This window comes from Equus caballus, chromosome 6, assembly GCF_041296265.1.
Source record: "Equus caballus isolate H_3958 breed thoroughbred chromosome 6, TB-T2T, whole genome shotgun sequence".
Taxonomy (NCBI): domain Eukaryota; kingdom Metazoa; phylum Chordata; class Mammalia; order Perissodactyla; family Equidae; genus Equus; species Equus caballus.
Window position 1 is genome coordinate 82,033,793 of NC_091689.1, and position 18,015 is coordinate 82,051,807.

General features: G+C 41.9%; 1 protein-coding gene across 11 annotated transcripts in view; it reads left to right on the forward strand.

Moving 5' to 3' along the window:
• SCN8A (sodium voltage-gated channel alpha subunit 8) overlaps positions 1–18,015 on the forward strand; it is a 176,351-nt gene that overhangs the window by 89,585 nt on the left and 68,751 nt on the right. For all 11 annotated transcript variants that reach the window (XM_070271444.1, XM_070271445.1, XM_070271447.1 and 8 more), the window contains 5 exons: positions 3,061–3,282; positions 4,394–4,457; positions 6,446–6,587; positions 8,559–8,765; positions 9,601–9,894. In XM_070271444.1, the coding sequence (XP_070127545.1) occupies positions 3,061–3,282; positions 4,394–4,457; positions 6,446–6,587; positions 8,559–8,765; positions 9,601–9,894 (929 nt within the window). The remainder of the gene's footprint in view (positions 1–3,060; positions 3,283–4,393; positions 4,458–6,445; positions 6,588–8,558; positions 8,766–9,600; positions 9,895–18,015) is intronic.

An 18,015-nucleotide genomic window follows, 5' to 3' on the forward strand; every position in this document is an offset into this window, starting at 1 on the left:
ACTACTGGACTGTCTCTTGTTCCATTCCAAATTCCTGGAGGAAAGGGTCTGGATGTAGGTCAGATGTTCACTCTGATGTCTATAACCTACTAAGAGAGGGTCACTTCCTATAAACAAGGCTGCTGGGAGCCCACCCTTGTGGAACAGGGGATAGTTTGAGCTTGTGGCCTTGGAACTGTCCTGGGAGTTCCCAGCTCAGGAAAATCAGATTAGACTCATGCTAAACTTATATGTTAAAATATTTATTTGTTTGTTTATTTATTTGTATCACAAATGCATTCGTTTGACTATTTTGTAGTATTATACTCTTGTTACTAATACAGATGATAGCTTACAGCTCATTTTTCAATTTATTTAAAATAGAAAGAGACTTGAATGATCATCCAGTGTTCAGAGAGGTGATTGTCTGAACCGTTCAGGAGAGATGGCTGTATAAGCTCTTTGTAAAGAAGTCCAGGAAAAAAGAAACTTTACAGCCATTCTTCAGTGACTTTTTCAACTGTTCTTTGTTTAAATCACTCTTTGACTTTGAAAACAGAACTGTATAATTTTAGGAGATTAAAATTGAATTATTGACCCAATATAGACCTGCCTCAGCTCAGCCCAATATAATGAAGGACTTTTCTATTCCTCAGCAACTTATGGAAATAAGTTCCATAACCCTGGAGCAGTTTTTATGTCTATGGCTGCCTTCTATTTTATACCACCAATACCTTCTTGTGGTTATGATACAATTTCCCAGGGCCTAAAGAATAAAAGATTGAAATTTCAACAGTCTCAAACAAGTGAATCTCTCTGCCCCTGTTTTTAAAGACTTCTGGAGAAGATTCTTCGGCTTCTCCTCCACTGCCCACTGCCACATACTCCTGTGTTTATCCCCATTCTGTGTATGGGGAAGTGAGACTGAGCGGCGACCTTAAATTTGTTCTGAAACACAGTGGATCATAAATAGTGGCTGAGCCAAGACCAGAATTCCTGCTTCCTGCTTCTCTGTCTGGTGCTCTTTCTGCACAGCCCTCTGAGGAGAAAGGGAATCAGGTTAGAAATGCCTGGGTCCTGGAGCCCAGACAAGCTCTTCCTAAGCCCTTGGGTGGCCGCAGTCTCCATGGAAGTCCCATCTGTAAGAAAGCACAGGCCTTTGCACACTTTTGTATCTCTGCAGTCTAACTCTTGGCTCTTTTTTCCTTAATTTCTCTTAGATCCCTCTCAGGCTATCTGTGTGAGAGGAAAGAAAATTTCTCATTCATTTACTCTTTCAATAGAAATATATTAAGTGCCTGCTTTGTGCCAGGTCCTGTGGTATGCCCAGCATCCTTTATTACTATTGGACTCACCTTTGAAAATTCTAAGTGGTCACTTGCAAAATACAGCAAAAGAAGGGTCATGTCCACATCGCTCGTTAGAGCACCGTCGTGCGAAGTTAGCCATGCAGTGTCGGTATCCCGGTCATCTCTCTTTGGGGAGGACAACATGTGTATAATAGTGATGGCTAACAAGCGTGAAGTGCCAGGTACTGTCCTTGGTGTTTTACATTCATGGTCAGTGAGGTTGGTATTGCAAATATCTTTTTATAGATGAGTAAACTGAGGTTCAGACAAAAAAGGTTAGCATTTGAGTCATTTACTGTGTACTAGGCATTTGTTAAGTGTTTGTATGAATCGTGCTTAATCCTCACAACAGCTCTATCATATTCAACTGTAATTATCCCCACTTTAAAGATGAAAAAACTGAGATTCCAAAGGGTTAGGTGTATTGCTGAGGTCACACAAGTAACTGGTATAACTTGGTTAAGATTAGTAATTATCTACCCAGACTCACACTTCAAAGCCAGGATTAGAATTTCCCTTGAATTTCAGTCCGATATTCTTGTCTTCAGAAGTGGGTCAGGGATGAGATCCCTTGGGGGCTTGTGTGTCCAGGCTCTGCTTCTGCCTCCTGTCCATCCTGGCGCCCTGGCGCCTATGAGTGCTGAGGGCTTCACTGGCCGTGTCCTGTGGATGGTCTGATGTCTGGGCGTGCCCAGGAGAGCCACATGTAGACTCAGTTTTGACCCAAACATCGTGAACCCACAACCATGTTTTTCTGTATCTCCTATCACCGATCTCTCCCCATGCAGTTAAGAAATCTACCTGCAGGTTCAAATTTGAACCAGCAGCTTGCATTTAAACCTCAAATTCAAGCGGGCTATATGGGTTTTTTTTTTTAATTTTGTTTTTAATCTAGGACAGAAAAATGGTCAGTTGTAGAGAATAGGGCATGTATGTGATACAGAGAAGGTGCGTTTTTAAGTGGAAAGATAAACCATAAATACTGGATTGATAATAATTAACCTTTTCGATACACTGGCGTTTCTAGAACTCTTGGGAAAATGTTATAGGACCTTCACACTTACTGGCTTTAACTTCCCAGTAGTTCTCTTTCCAACCTAGAAGCCTCCTCAGTCCCTGAGTTTTCCAGTTGTTTCTTCAGCTCATATTTACTGAGTACCTGCTGTGGGCTAGGCAATATAGATAAAGCTGTGAACAAGACAGATGTAAATAATTAATTACAGCTATGATAAATGCCACAGAGCAAGGTAGAAGGTGCTATTAAAATATTAATAATGATGGAGGAGGGAGAAGAGTGGTGAAGTCCGGGAAGACTTTCTGGAGGAATTGCCGTTCACGCTGAGACCGCAAGGATGGCTAGGAGTTAGGCAGGTAGGACAGGGGAGTGGAAGGAAGCATTCCAGGCAGAGGGAACAGCATGCGTGAGGGCTCTGAGGCAAGTAAGAGCTTGACTCATTTGAGGAGCTGAGAAGCAGTCAGAGACGGGAAAGTACTTCCAGGAAGAAAAGAGCCACATGTTGGAGAAGGAACTTTCTTTTTCTATTAAAAAATTATTGACTTAAGAATTGATACTTCTGGAAAAATGAATAATATCGCTGACCCATTATCATTCTCATGGTATAAAAGATAAAGTGGCTGTGGGGAGGAGTAGAAGCCAGTAGCTAAGAGGGCGGCTGGGGGAGGTGGGGAGGGCTCTGGGGTGACTCTGATTCTGGGGGTTCTGTCTCCTCAGGCCTGAAGACCATTGTGGGCGCCCTCATTCAGTCCGTGAAGAAGCTGTCAGACGTGATGATCCTGACAGTGTTCTGCCTGAGTGTTTTTGCCTTGATCGGGCTGCAGCTGTTCATGGGGAACCTGCGGAACAAGTGTGTGGTGTGGCCCATAAACTTCAACGAGAGCTACCTTGAAAATGGCACCAAAGGCTTTGATTGGGAAGAGTATATCAACAATAAAAGTAGGTGGCCCCTCCTCTGCAAGAGGAGAAGGAAGAGTCTATCTCTAGTTTATGTGGTCAGAAGTCACCGCTGGGCGTTGAAAAAGTAGTTGGGGCCGGAAAGGAAAGCTGGTACCTCTGGGGTGGCCTAGCGAAGCTCTTCCCTTTCCTCAAGGTGGATTGTGCTCAGAAGCTCTGGAACACCAGCCCTTACTCCCTCTCTCTCTTTTCTCCCCCTTTAAAATCAAAAATGAAACGTTCTGCCTTTTTCACCTGTACCCCTAAACTTTTGCTTTGAAAATCAGGCTTAGAAGCTTGATAAAAAATCCTTTTTTCCCCTCACTGGGTTACCTGAGATATTTAAATGTTTAGTTCAGAATATGCCTGGTAAGCTTGCTTACTACTAAGACCTTAGTAATCGATGTGGTCTCGGGAGTCAGGTAATCTGGTCGCTCCCAAGGTGAGCGACCACTGATCCTGTTACAGTTAAGGAGTTTTAGTAATTTCATTTCAGGAACCAGAGCGCTTGGGTCTTACGCTAAGGAGCATTTGGTGTGGTAGTACTTCCATAAAATAATGGGAGAAAGTTAGCAAGATGATTGTTGGTGACTCTTGAGGAAATCCAGGCAGTTAACTAGCCATCAGGAAATGTGGCAAAGAGGATTTCAGAGACACATACAGGAGAGGGAAACATGCCTTCTAATTTAAAATAGGACGTGGTAACTAGTGACCAGGGAGGGTTTCCAGCTTGTCTTTGGTAAAGAGAAGTTTTAAGGATAGACGGATAAAGTTGTATAAAGGGATAAAGAACTCAGAAAATTCACTCTTCGTCCCCTCTGATTCAGGTACCAGAACCTGGCGTTTAGATTTGGAGTATGAGTGGAAGTCAGGGGTCTGTGAAAAGAATGTGGCATTAAGGGCTGTATGGCAGCACTTTTCATTTTTAAATATATATGTAGGAAAATAATTAACGGGAAAGAATTCTCATCAGGTTTCACTGCTGTCAGAGAAGATGTATATGAGCTAAAATCAATAGCTGTTTCCACTGGGGCTGATTAGGGACAGTGTGACCTTATTCTCTCATTCACTTGAATCTGCCGTATTCATTTCCTGCCTCTTCAAACTTTTCTAGCGAATTTTTACACGGTTCCTGGCATGCTGGAACCTTTACTCTGTGGGAACAGTTCTGATGCTGGGTAAGTAGCTCACCTAATTTTATTCTCATCCCTTAAAATAATGTGTCAAATGAAAACGGGCAATATTTTCACTTTTCTTTGTGCTCATGTAGTACCCTAATTGAGTCTACATATTGGTTGACTCAGATTTTCTTTCTGTTTCATATTTGTCCATCCCAGGCTGACATTTCCCTGGTAGTTGAATGTCCCTGTAGTCTCAAGCCAAAATCAAAGATGGGAAAGACTAAGGATAGACTCTGTAACACAAGATATCTTGCCTGTCTCTTGTAAACTCCTCTCATTCTGTTGTAACACAGTTGATAAAATGTAGAGTAAGGACACTGTTTGGCTAGTAGGTTAGCACCCAAGGATGACCCCAAATATTCTAAGGCTTGACAGCGCGGATGAGGGAAAAGAGTAGTAGCATTTTTTCCCACTTTTTTTTTTATTGTGGTAAAATACACATAATGTGAAATTTACTCTCTTAACCATTTTTAGGTATATAGTTCATTGGTATCGAGTACGTTCACATCATTGTGCAATTATCACCACCATGCGTCTCAAGAACTCTTCATCTTCCCACACTGAAGCTGTACCCATTAAATACTAACTCCCCATCTCGCCCTTCCCCCAGCCCCTGGCAGCCAGCATTCTACTTTCTGTCTCTATGATTTTGACCATTCTAAGTACCTTATGTAAGTGGAATCATAGAGTATTTGTCTTTTTGTGACTGGCTTATTTCACTTAGTATCATGCCCTCAAAGTTTATCTATATTTATAGCATATGTCAGAATTTCCTTCCTTTTAAGGCTGAATAATATTCTATTGTATATATATATACCACATTTATTTATCCATCCGTCAGTGGACACTCGGGTTACTTCCACGTTTTAGCTATTGTGAATAATGCTGCTGTGAACATGAGTGTAAGCCATACAATTTGAGTCTTGATTCTGCTGCTTCTTCCTCTAAGACTTTTGGCAAGCCATTTAACTTATGTAAGCCTCAGTTTCTTCATATATAAAATGGATTTAATGAGTCATGTTCTCCCTTCCTCAAAGGGTTATTGTAAGGATCCAGTTGGATAACATACATGAAAGTGCTCTGTAGACAGAAGGCTGTATAAATGTAGGGTGTAGTGTCATTATTCAGAGTATGTTGGTCCTCTAGGAACTGGTGTTTTAAGATGACCATGACAACTACAAGTCCATTTAATTTCTGTATTGAAGTAGATACTGGAAATTATGTTGAAATAAATATCAGGTGACACTAAAAGAGAAGAACTGTTGTAACTAAGGTCATGAAATCCTCAGTATGACGTAGAGTTGTCACAGTGAGTGTTAAGAGAACAGAGATGATTAAGAGGAACTTCTAGTCATTTGTCATTTGGGATCATAGCTAAGTTGAATTTGGTTGAATTGCACATTGATACGAACCTAGGATAGTCGTTCTCAAATTTTGACTTGCATAAGAATCACCTGGCATGCCTCTTAAAAACGCAGATTCAGGTGCCGGCCCAGTGGCGTAGTGGTTAAGTTTGTGCATTCTGTTCGGTGGCCTGGGGTTCGTGGGTTCGGTTCCCAGGCACGGACTTACACATTGCTCATCAAGCCATGTTGTGGTGGCGTCCCACATACAAAATAGAGGAAGATTGGCACAGATGTTAGCTCAGTGACAATCCTCACACACACAAAAAAGTGCAGATTCATGGATCCCCTGTCCAGAGCTTATATTGCTAGGTCTTGGGTAGAGCAGAGGAATCTGCATTTTAAGAGGCATGCCAGGTGATTCTGACCCTAGGCTGTCCCTAGGACTTCTTTTTTGAAAAATGGAGCTGGCTACTTTGTTTCTTTCCTCTTTTTCTTTTCTTTCTTTCTTTTTTTAATTCCTGTTTGTTGGCCTGGCTCTATAGTTGATTATTATTATCTCCATAGTCATGGAGATGACTTGCAACTGATGACTGGGTAAAATTATGTTGAAAAGCCTGGAACTTCCCCTTCTTTCTTCAGGCAATGCCCAGAGGGATACCAGTGTATGAAAGCAGGAAGGAACCCCAACTATGGTTACACGAGCTTTGACACTTTCAGCTGGGCCTTCTTGGCATTATTTCGCCTTATGACCCAGGACTATTGGGAAAACTTGTATCAGTTGGTAAGTAGTCCTTCTTTTTTGAGTGTTCCCTCTTCTTCTTTGGTGATAGAACTTGCATGAGTATATGTGGGGTTGGGGGCATTCTGCGTAAGACCTTTAGTAAAGACATTATACAGGATCTTAGGATGGTATTTCTCAGAGCCAGCTGGTTTGCAAAATTAAGTGAATTCTCCCAGCTCTCGTCTCTGTTTCTTGAATGCTCAGTCATGCATAGCTGTAGAGGCTCAGCCTCGACAGCCTCTTGCCTGGCCTGGGAATCTACTCTCTCTGCCTCCTTCTTGTTGTTTCACCAGCCCATCTGCAGTATTTTTCCTTTTAGATATTTTGGGCTTAGGGCATCTTTTTAAGAAATATTAATTAAACGTTGTGCTAAACACTATGCTAGTGCTAGAATTACAAAGATGAGGTTCCTATCCACAAGGACCTTGGAGTCTCAATATATCAAAATGTTTGAGATTTGTAACACATCTGGACTTGTTCAAGCAGGTTGTGACAGATTAAAAAAAAAGGTCAGTACCATTCTACTCTAGTGACTTTGGGCAAGTCATTTAACTTTGCTGGTTGTGATGGAGAAGTTAGTCTAGGTGATTGCTGAGGGTCTTCTAGCTTAGAAATTCTACAATCATCCATTGTTTCCATTTGAACTTGCATTTGATGATGCCATTTTGAGAATGAGAAACATGTCCCACTCAGGCATGAAGGAATCTCTTTAATGGAAGCTTCTAATTCAATTCCCAGGGAATTCTTACTTTCTGTTGGACAGCTTAGAGTTCCCTCAGGTTCAGATCTGTCTCATGAAATATTTGTGGTTGATGCTAAGTTCCATTACGTATTTGTGGTTGAAAAGAATAAAGATGAAAATTAAGCAATAGTGGGTCACATATATATAACCTAAAACCCTGTTGTTCTTTTTTCTCTTTTATTTAATTGTGGTCATAGTAGTTTATAACATTGTGAAATTTCAGTTGCACATTATTATCTGTCAGACACCATATAAATGTGCTCCTTCACCCCTTGTGCCCAACCCCCACCCCCCTCCCCCGGTAACCACTAAACTGTTCTCTTTGTCCGTAAGTTTGTTTATGTTCCACAAATAAGTGAAATCATATGGTGTTTGTCTTTCTCTGTCTGGCTTATTTCACTTAACATAAAACCCTCAAGGTCCATCCATGTGGTTGCAAATGGGGGCAGTTTTGTCTTTTTTTTATGGCTGAGTTGTATTCCATTGTATATATATATACCACAGCTTTTTTAGCCAATCATTGGTAGATGGGCACTTGGGTTGCTTCCACGTCTTGGCTATTGTGAATAATGCTGCAGTGAACATAGGGGTGCATAAGTCTCTTTGTATTGTTGATTCCATTGTTCTTTGATGTTTATTTGCTCCTTCCTAGTGAAAGGAATAGTCCTGGCATCTTCCTTCTTCTTTTCTCCCCACTATCCTTTATGTCATATCTCTCTTTAAGCATATTATTAAAGGATAAGGAAGGATGTCACTCAAGATGACAACTTCCTGTGACTTGGACCTGATTCTAAAGATGGAATTTGTCTGTTAATTCTCTTTGAGGACCAGTAGATAAACGAACTGAAGTCTTGTATTCTTTTCTTTATACTTGTTTTAGATCCAACTGACAGATACAGTTCTTAGCCCAGGTCATTTTTTCCTTTAAAAAAAAATGAGGCATTTTTCTATGAAAGGAGTATATTAGGAGTATCTGGAAATGGAAGAGGACCTTTTTTGTCACAATGAATGAGAGGTACTACTGACATTTGCTGTGAGTTGAGGATAAGGGAGGCCATTCGGCCATTGGGGGAGCGATGTGTTCTGCAGTGTGAAGGAGTACCACACAATGAAGGGCTGCCCTGTTCAAAATGTAGCAGTGCCCCTACAGAGGAACGTTAGCCCACGAGCTGTTTTCAACCTGGTTCATTTGATACACGTGACTCAGAAAATGGTCTTTGTCTTTACAGACCTTACGAGCAGCTGGGAAAACATACATGATTTTCTTCGTCTTGGTCATCTTTGTGGGTTCTTTCTATCTGGTGAACTTGATCTTGGCTGTGGTGGCCATGGCCTATGAGGAGCAGAATCAGGCAACCCTGGAGGAAGCAGAGCAGAAAGAGGCTGAATTCAAAGCAATGTTGGAGCAGCTTAAGAAGCAGCAGGAAGAGGCACAGGTTGGTGATCCATTCCTTGGAATAGTCCTTCCTGCCAGGTGGCCGTGACTGAGGCCCCATGTGATTGCCACTCCAAGTGATCCTTTCTAGGCACATCATCAAATAGAAATCATTGATCTGATTAAAATAACCCAAGTAACAACTACAGATGTTTGGTTTAACTATTCTGTTTGTCTTAATGACCAAATTATTTGTCAATATGATCTTTTTTCGAATTTCTCAACTGTTCAGTGTTCACCTGCTATGACAGCTGGGGTGAAAAAAAGTGGCCAGAGCAGCTATATGGTACTTCGTGTAAGCATAGCCTTTTTCTTGAGGAAAACATTCTCTGTGGTCAGAAAAAGTATTGATTGTAATTGTAGAGTAGATACAGGTAAAATATTAAAGTAAAATTTGAGAGACAAATTTGTGATCTCACCATCCTAACACTTTACCTTTTAATCCTTATCCAAATAAACATGTATTTTTGCGCTGTTGGGCCCAGACTGTATAATATAGTTTCTTAGCATTCATTTTCAGAGTTGCCCAGAAGGGATCCTTTGGTCCCAAGAAAGCAGCCAAGCTCTTGTCTGAGACACTCAAGAGAATAAATCCAGAAGTTCTCACCACTGGGTTCTGCTCTGATTATGTAGGGCTGTGTGCCGCGACACAAATTCAACTAGGCAATGGAAACAGCCAGGCCCTGGCCACCGTCTCCTCTGACAGGCCGGTTTTCCTTCCTCCTTTTTTCCCTCCTTTCGCTATCTATGGGAAGGAAATGACCTGCACTAATTGCTTGGCTTTGGGTGGCCCCAGTTCATTCTGATCTGGCCTGTTGCTCTGGCTTCTTCCCTAGGCTGCTGCCATGGCCACTTCAGCAGGCACTGTCTCCGAAGACGCCATAGAGGAAGAGGGTGAAGAAGGGGGAGGCTCCCCTCGGAGCTCATCTGAACTTTCTAAACTCAGTTCCAAGAGTGCCAAAGAAAGACGAAACAGGAGAAAGAAAAGGAAGCAAAAGGAGCTGTCTGAAGGAGAGGAGAAAGGGGATCCTGAGAAGGTGTTTAAGTCAGAGTCAGAAGATGGCATGAGGAGGAAGGGCTTTCGGCTGCCGGACAACAGAATAGGGAGGAAGTTTTCCATCATGAATCAGGTAAACTCTTTACACTGGGACAAATAAGCCTAAGAAATTCTGGTATTGCTAATCTTGCTTGATTCTTGCATTCCCCTTTGGTCTCACGTTCCCAGACCCCTCCCTGCGTCCTCAGCCTACCTTTCCCCTCTGTGCTCCATGTTGTCTCCTCCTGGAGGAAGTGTTACCGGCTTATTAGGACCATTCTCTGCTCTGACCCTGCCCCGCCTCCTCTGCTCGAAAGCCAGCCTCAAGACACTGGGATCACTTTGGCAGACTGGCTTCAGCAGTAAAGTCTTCATCACAGCAGCAAGCCTTATGTTCTAAAACATAGAGAAGAACTCTTAGCATCTGAACATCAGAATTTAGCTCAAACACCTCTGTTTAAGAATTACATATAATTGTAGGTTAAAAAAAAAAGTCATGAAACTCTTTGGGTCACCTTATTTGAGTGTGGCAAATTCTAGTAATTAATTATTCTAGATAGATAGTGTCATGCTGATAAATTATCCTATGGTAGATTAAAAGCCTCCAGTTTTACCCATGTTTGATAAATGAGGAAACTAAGAGAAGAACAGAGGAGAGAACTTATAGATAATTATTGAGCATTCTATTATTATAAATATCACATAATAGATATTTTTGGATTTCAAAAAACACCACCAAAATCCAATTCTTAGGCCATTTAGTTGCCCCATTTTAAAGAAATGCTGGAAAGTTTGTAAGGGTTGGAATAAATTATAGAGATGATTCATTTTGCCTGTTCCTTGTGTCTCTCACCTCCTAGTTGTCTTTTACTAGTTCTGTTCATTCTATCACAGCAAAATTTCTTGTGTCCATGCCCTTCTCTCTATTCCTATTAATCCTATCTTGATTCAGACTTTTGTATTGCTTTGTTCTGCTGCAGTTTCATTTCCTCCAGTCTTTCTCCCTCTCCTTTATCTTTTATATACTGTCAGCAGATCGCTCCCTAAAACATGGCTCTCCTTATTCATCACCAAGAAGTTAGGGAGTGCCTGCCACGTGTCAAGGATTGTGCTAGGTCCTGGAGATTAAAAGGTGGTTAAAACGCCATCCCTGCCCTGGGGAGCTTACAGTTAGATGAGCAGCCATATACATTAAAAAATTATGTATATAATGGCATCGATGGTATTATTCCATAGTTGAAATATGCTTTGGTGTTTTGGAGGGCACAAATCTATCTTAACCTGGAGTTTCAGCAGAGATTTTCTGGGGAAGGTAAAAATGGATAAACAGGAATTAGTCACATAATATATGTGTGTGTTGGTGAGGCAGCAGTAAGACAGAAGAAAGGATATTCCAGGTTTGGAAGAAAAGTACGTTCCAGTTAGGACATCCCAAGTTTGAATTATTTGTTGGATAACCAAGTAGAGAGGTGTTTTAGACACAGACAGTCAAATGATAGCTCATTTGAGTCTGAGGTTTTGAGCTGTGAGGTGGTGATTGAAACCATGAGACGTGATGAGATTGTATATTCAAAGAGATTGTGTCAGGTGCAAGAACAGTGGGCCCAGGACACAACTGCTAACATTCATGAGCGTCGCAGGTAGAACTCATGAAGGAAAACAAATGAACGGTCGTCAGAGATGCTAAGAGAACCAAGAGTTCAGTGAAGCCAAGAGAGCACAGGGTTGGAGAAGGCAGGAGAGTGATCAATGGATTGAAATTTAACAGAGATGCTTCCTGAGATCAGATTGGAAATGTCCTTGGATTCGGCAATATAAGTTATTGAGAACTTAAAGACATGTTTCAGTCCAGCGTAGGGATGGATGCCATATTGAGTGGGAAATGGAGACAATGAGTGTAGACTTCTCATTCAAGCTTCTTTGAGGAAGCTTTGGGCGAATATCAGCATTTTTATAATCTGGGGGTAGGGGAGCCCAGAAGAAGGGGAAGTGGGGGTAGAAAATGGAGTAGGATAGAAAAGAAAATAGGGCACAATCATGGAAGATGTGATGTCTAACAGGAAAGGGGCACCTTGTCCCTCAAAATGTCAGGAAAGTAGGGGAGGGTGGATGTGGATAAGTTTGTAGATAGGGAGGAAGAGGTTGAGGAAGGTGACTCTAGTTTTCAATAATGTAGGAAATTAAAAATCTTATTGAAGGGAATGGGAGGTTGAGTAGGGGGTTTAAAGAAAATATTGACAATTTAGAATAAGTATTAAGAATGGGAGAGGAAATTCCCCTCATCAGATTCACTCTACTTATTAATGAAGTCCCAGCCCTTCAGCATGGCATTCACAGCACCCCAGCCTTTCCCCTGGACTCCAGTCACTGTGCCCCTTCAAGCGCCCTGTACTTAACCCAGAATGAGCTCCTAGATGCTTCTCACACATGGCGTTTGTTTTCTACCCTCTGTTTAGCTCCAGAAACACCCTCTCTAAGATGCCCTAGTTTTCCATCTCTGAATGTCCACATCATATTCTTCACATATTTATCTCAAGAAAACTTCCCTAACTTCCCCAATGGAATTATCATTTCACCTTCCCATTATGTTTCATACGTCTCTCTTTATGTGTTGCTTTTTACTGTATATGGTATTATATTTACTTATGTTCATATCCTTTCGTCTCTTAGAGAAAGTCCTAAAGTCAAGGCCTGCTTCTTTGCTCATGGCAAGCATTCAGATATTTGTTGGGAAATGGATGGAGGACTTTTATAAATCTGATTTAACTCCTGGGGCTTCGCTGTGGCCTGGAGCCATCTCTGTCTCACCTTCACCTCGCCTTTCTCTAGTTCAGCCTCTTTTGGGGAAAAGTATGATTGCAGCTTTGTTGTAATCCAGCCCTTATCTTGAGAGCCATCACTGAGCTGGTTAATGAATACCTTAGTGCTGTTAACACTTTGCTGTTGAATGGCCTCTGATTAATCTATAGGCTTTAGCACAGAGTTGCACTGATTGCTCCCTAGCTCAAAAAATAAAACTGGGCTTCTGAGATGTCCTCCTGTGCATTAAAATGTTCACTTCGTCTAATTTCCCCATCTGAAAAAATTGTAGATTCCTGGAGGCCATGGATGACTGCCAAGAAGCCCCACACGGTAGTAATATTCTTTGTCCCAGGACTGTCCTGCAGTTTCTCTGAGTTTATCTGAAAGAGTGACTGAGGAAACTGAGACCTAGAGAGATTAATTTATCTGAGATTACTAGCTCGGAAATGTCAGTCAAGATTGCACCTTCTGACTGCAGAGCTTGTGGAGCTAAACGCTACCCAAGGTCTGTCACCACTGGTCCCCGCTCACCTGCACACGTGCGTGGTCATCTCTTCTTTTGGCCTAACTGTGAATGTGGCTTCATCTCCCAGGGCAGTTCAAGTGTATGTCAGCTCCCTTTACCACCAGAGCTGAGACCCTTTTAAAACATCTGCCCAACCCATCGCCCGTCTGTTTCTCTATAAAATTACTGCTGTGTTTTTAGGGCTTTGGACAATTGATAAATATTAGTTGAGTCCATTTTTGCAAGGTATTTTAATTATTCTATTGCAGCAGTTCTCAAACTTTTTGGTCTTAGGACCCCCCCTTATAGTCTTAAAAATTATTGAGGATCCCAAAAAGCTTTTTTAAAATGTGCCTTTAAATTATCATATTAGAAATTATAATTAAGAAATGTAAAAATATTTACTGATTTATTTTAAAATAATGATAAACCAAGCCAATATTGCCCCTACCCTCAGTCATTCCAGGGCCAGGTGCTAGACAGCTAGGACCACCCCTGTAGCCCTGCGTCTGTTTAACACAAATTGTACATATTTTTGTAAAAATTAACTTTTACAAAACAAAAAAATTAGTGGAAAAAGTGACGCTGTTTACATTTTTGCAGATCTCTTTAATCTGTAGTTTAAGTATAAGACAGCTGGAATATACCTGCTTCTGCATTCACTTTGTCATGATATGTTTTTTCTTTTGATTTAAGTATTTGAAGAAAATCTAGTTTCATACAGATAATAGTTGGAAAAGGAAGGAATATTTTAATAGCCTTTTCAGATAATTGTGAATATTCTTCTTTGCTGCGATTCCAAAACTGGACAGTGGTAGTTTTTTAATGGTTAGTTGTAGTGTGGGATCCGATATCAGTAACTTGCTACTGTGTTACATTAAAACTCTCTGTTGTATTTTGCACCATAGATTTTTAACTCGTGAATGATTTATAGCATCAAGCATTGATCATTTAGGCAACCCCGGGTCACTGAGTTACACAGATCTTCCAAGTACTGACACACAATATTAAAAATTCACGTATGTTATTATCACTACCAATCTCATCAGAAAAGTCTTTAAATACTGTGAAACTGCCAGGCTCACAGAGTTCAGTGTGTACTTGTGAGAGAATGAGAGTGATAAAGGCAGATATCATCTTAGTATTATTTTGAAATAATTCTGACCGCATGAGCCCCCCTAAAAGGATCACAGGAACCCCCAGGAGTCTTTAAGAACCACTGCTGTATTGGAAAGAAAAAGTGAAATATGGCATGGAAATAGAACATTTAAATCACCAATTTATCACATTCTAAACATCCCAGTCATTGTGAAGCCTCATCTCAACAGACGGCTGACATGAATACCTGGAAATCCCCAGTTAATTTTTCTGTGGGATGTAAGAGCCACTCCCTCAAATGAAGAACACCTCGGGGCCAATCTCCCAAGCAAACTCCTAGACTTAAGATGGCTTTTAAGTTAACTGTGATGTGACTGCCTGAAAAGGACCAGAAGCTCCTGGTTGGTTGACAGGAAAGATTTTGAAAACAGGAAGTAGGGCCTACCCATCTCAGAAAATAGTCTGGATCCCCAGAGTTAATAGAGTCATCGGTTCTGAGTCATCACTGAAACCCTCTGGTCCAGGGAGGGTGAGACTGGGGAGGGGCTGGGGCGGCCGCCCTCAGGATGCATCTCCTTAGGGAATGGGCTAGATCAGGGTGGGATACTGGATTCTATGAGAAATGGAGCAAGTCGTCTCTTCTCCTTCATTTATTTCAGTCAACTCTTTTGCCAACAATGGAACAAGGAATTAAAGAATAATAGATAATTGTTTCCTTTTAGTGTATATTGTCTCAGGATCCTGATTTCTAAGCATTTGTAGGTCGCCGAATTGATCCTCATCTTCCTTATCACTTTCCTGTCAGTTAGGAGTAGTCTTGTGTATTAGAGCTCATATAGTCTGCCATGTTTCCTCAGAGGCTACAAGTTTCAAGAGAGTAGGGACCATGTTGTATGTCTCGTTCACCATTGTATCCACATTACTTAGCGAACAATAGGTATTTCATGATCGTTTGTCAAATAAATCAAACCTCCTTCCTAACATGGGGATCTAATGTACCAGGCAGTTTCAGCACCCAGCATTAGCCTCATATAAAATCACGGACTCAGTCCAGGGAAGCTTGCTAGGAAAAGTGAGGCAGTGACCCAAAGCAGGTATGGGACAGTGCTATAGAATCCAAATACATGTTGATTAAATTAAACATTGTACCTACAATATACAGAGCGCTCCAGGAGATAGAAAGGTGAATGAGGCAGTATGTCCTTAAGGAACTTGTCATTGGTTAAAAAAGAAGAGATAGGGGCCAGCCCGGTGGTGCAGCGGTTAAGTGTGCATGTTCCGCTTCAGTGGCCCCAGGTTCGCCGGTTCGGATCCCGGGTGCGGACATGGCACCACTTGTCAAGCCATGCTGTGGTAGGCATCCCACATATAAAGTGGAGGGAGATGGGCACAGATGTTAGTTAGCTCAGGGCCAGTCTTCCTCAGCAAAAAGAGGAGGATTGGCAGTAGATGTTAGCTTCGGGCTAATCTTCCGGAAAAAAAAAAAAAACAAAAGAAGGACAGAGAAAGTATGGATACAAAGAACTTTATGTAGTAAAAAGTAGAACATAAGTACTCTGAAAGAGGGGCTCTGTGCTGTGGGAGGGTTAAGGAAGCTTGAAGAGGAAGAAGCTGAAGGGCTTGACCATGGAGAACAGAGAGGATTTCCACAGCTGAAAATGGAGTATGCCCTGGAAATGGAGAAAATAAAGACCTGAAGGCAGTGTGGCTGAATGGTAGGGTATGTGGAGGAAAGAATGAGGAATAAAATGGAAAAAGTAAATTAAGGTCAAAGCTCGGAGGATCTTGAATGCCATTCTTAGGACGTGGAGTGATGACATTAAGTGTGATCATGAGTTTTAGCCGAGGAGCCCAGGACTGCCTGAATCTTGTCTTGTCCTGGCGGTATTTGTGTCCATTGAGGCCCTTAAGAGAGAGAGATATGCCCAAGCACAGTTAATTGACATCTAGGCTTAGCCCTGAGCCGCAGTGTTCTATGTTAAACTGCAGTGAATATGCGGGTGGAAGCTTAAGGATGCTTCCTGTCCCGCATAAGCCCAATCCCGGGATCTTACCATATTAATCATGGTTTTTATTTTCTGTGTTTTATGATGCTTAATATTTTAGGAGCCTTGCTGGCTGGGAAGAGACTCCCTCCTCATGCTAGTTTAATTCTTAGAGATAGTAAACAACTTGCCTGGAAGTGTGCCTTTCATATGCACATCAACCAATCCAAAACCTGTCTCACCAACCTTCTCCTTTTCTCTAACTCTCACACAGCAAGCCAATATTGCCCCTACCCTCAGTCATTCCAGGGCCAGGTGATAGATAGCTAGGACCACCCCTGTAGTCCCGAGTCTGCCTAAAGTTCCTCGAACTATCCAGTCCTAAACTTGCACAAATGTGCTTGTTCTGCCTCACCCATTGGAAACCACAGGAAAGGCTCTGGGCCGTGCTTTCCCCTCACTCCTTCTGCCTCCTGACTCACCCTTGTAGCTCCAGGAGCCCCTGCATGGCATGCCATGCTGCCCCTTCCCTTGGGATCTATAGGTAACAAACTCTTCTTTCAAAGGCAGTTGTCTCTGTCACCTTACCAACCTGATTAAAACAAAATCATAGGTACATTTTACAACGCTTACACCATCTTCTGGCCAGCCGCATCATTTAAAGTAGTGCTTCTTAAACTATCTGTGGTGAAGGACCAGTTTCTGTTTTTCCCAATTCTTCATGAACTGATACAATTGTAAAATATAATACCAATAAGTTTCTAGAAAAAATTATCACATTTTTTTCCTCAAAGGTTGGCACCTGAGCTAACATCTGTTGCCAATCTTTTCTTCTTCTTCTTCTTCTTCTTCTTCTCCCCAAAGCCACCCAGTACATAGTTGTATATTCTAGTTGTGAGTGCCTCTGGTTGTGCTATGTGGGACACCGCCTCAGCGTGGCCTGATGAGCGGTGCCATGTCCATGCCCAGCATCCAAAGCAGTAAAACCCCTGGGCCGCCGAAGTGGAGTGGGCAAACTTAACCACTCGGCCATGGGGCCGGCCCCGTATCACATTCTTGTATGTTGTGACAATGTCTAATTACTCTAAAAGTTTCTAAATGCTTCTCTCAGATTTTCTGCTTGTCTCATTGCAAACCAGTAGCGGGTCAAATACTAGCATTGGTCCATGAATCACACTTTGAGCACTGGTTCAGGGGCGTGAATCAGTGGGGGTCCCCAAACATATGTGAGGAGAGGAATAGCAATCAGTGAGCTGGAGGAGGCCCTGATCCCTTTATGAACCCAACAACGTGGAAGAAGGAAGTATAAGAGCTGGCTACATGTGTGCGCTTTTAACACAGTGACACCATCCTCTCGTAAATGAGACTCAGGAACATTCTGGAATCTAACTAATGCAGCTGCTCTCTGGGGAGGGATAGGGCAGAAGAGCAAAACAAGTCAGAGAGATGGGGAGAGGGGTCAGAGGTGTTACATACCTGCATCCTCTTTTCTAGAGGCCTATAGACAGCATATGGTATATATTTAACAATGACATTTATATAAAATGATCTATGTTTAGTGGTTTTCTTGATGTGGCCCCCAGTGATCAAATTCATTTATTGTCTCAGAGTTTTGTGCGTTGCTTCAAGCCAGGGCAGGAAAAGACCGCATAGGAAGGGAAATATAGGTGGGAGAATGGCGTATGATGGAACTAGAAATATCCAAAGAAAATGTACCAGTCTGGGCACAGGAGCTTTACACATTATAGCAAGAGACTGAAACTGGAAGCATTTTGAGTCTAGAACCAGAAATGGAATTCCAGGTAACAAAAAGATATGAGTGGAA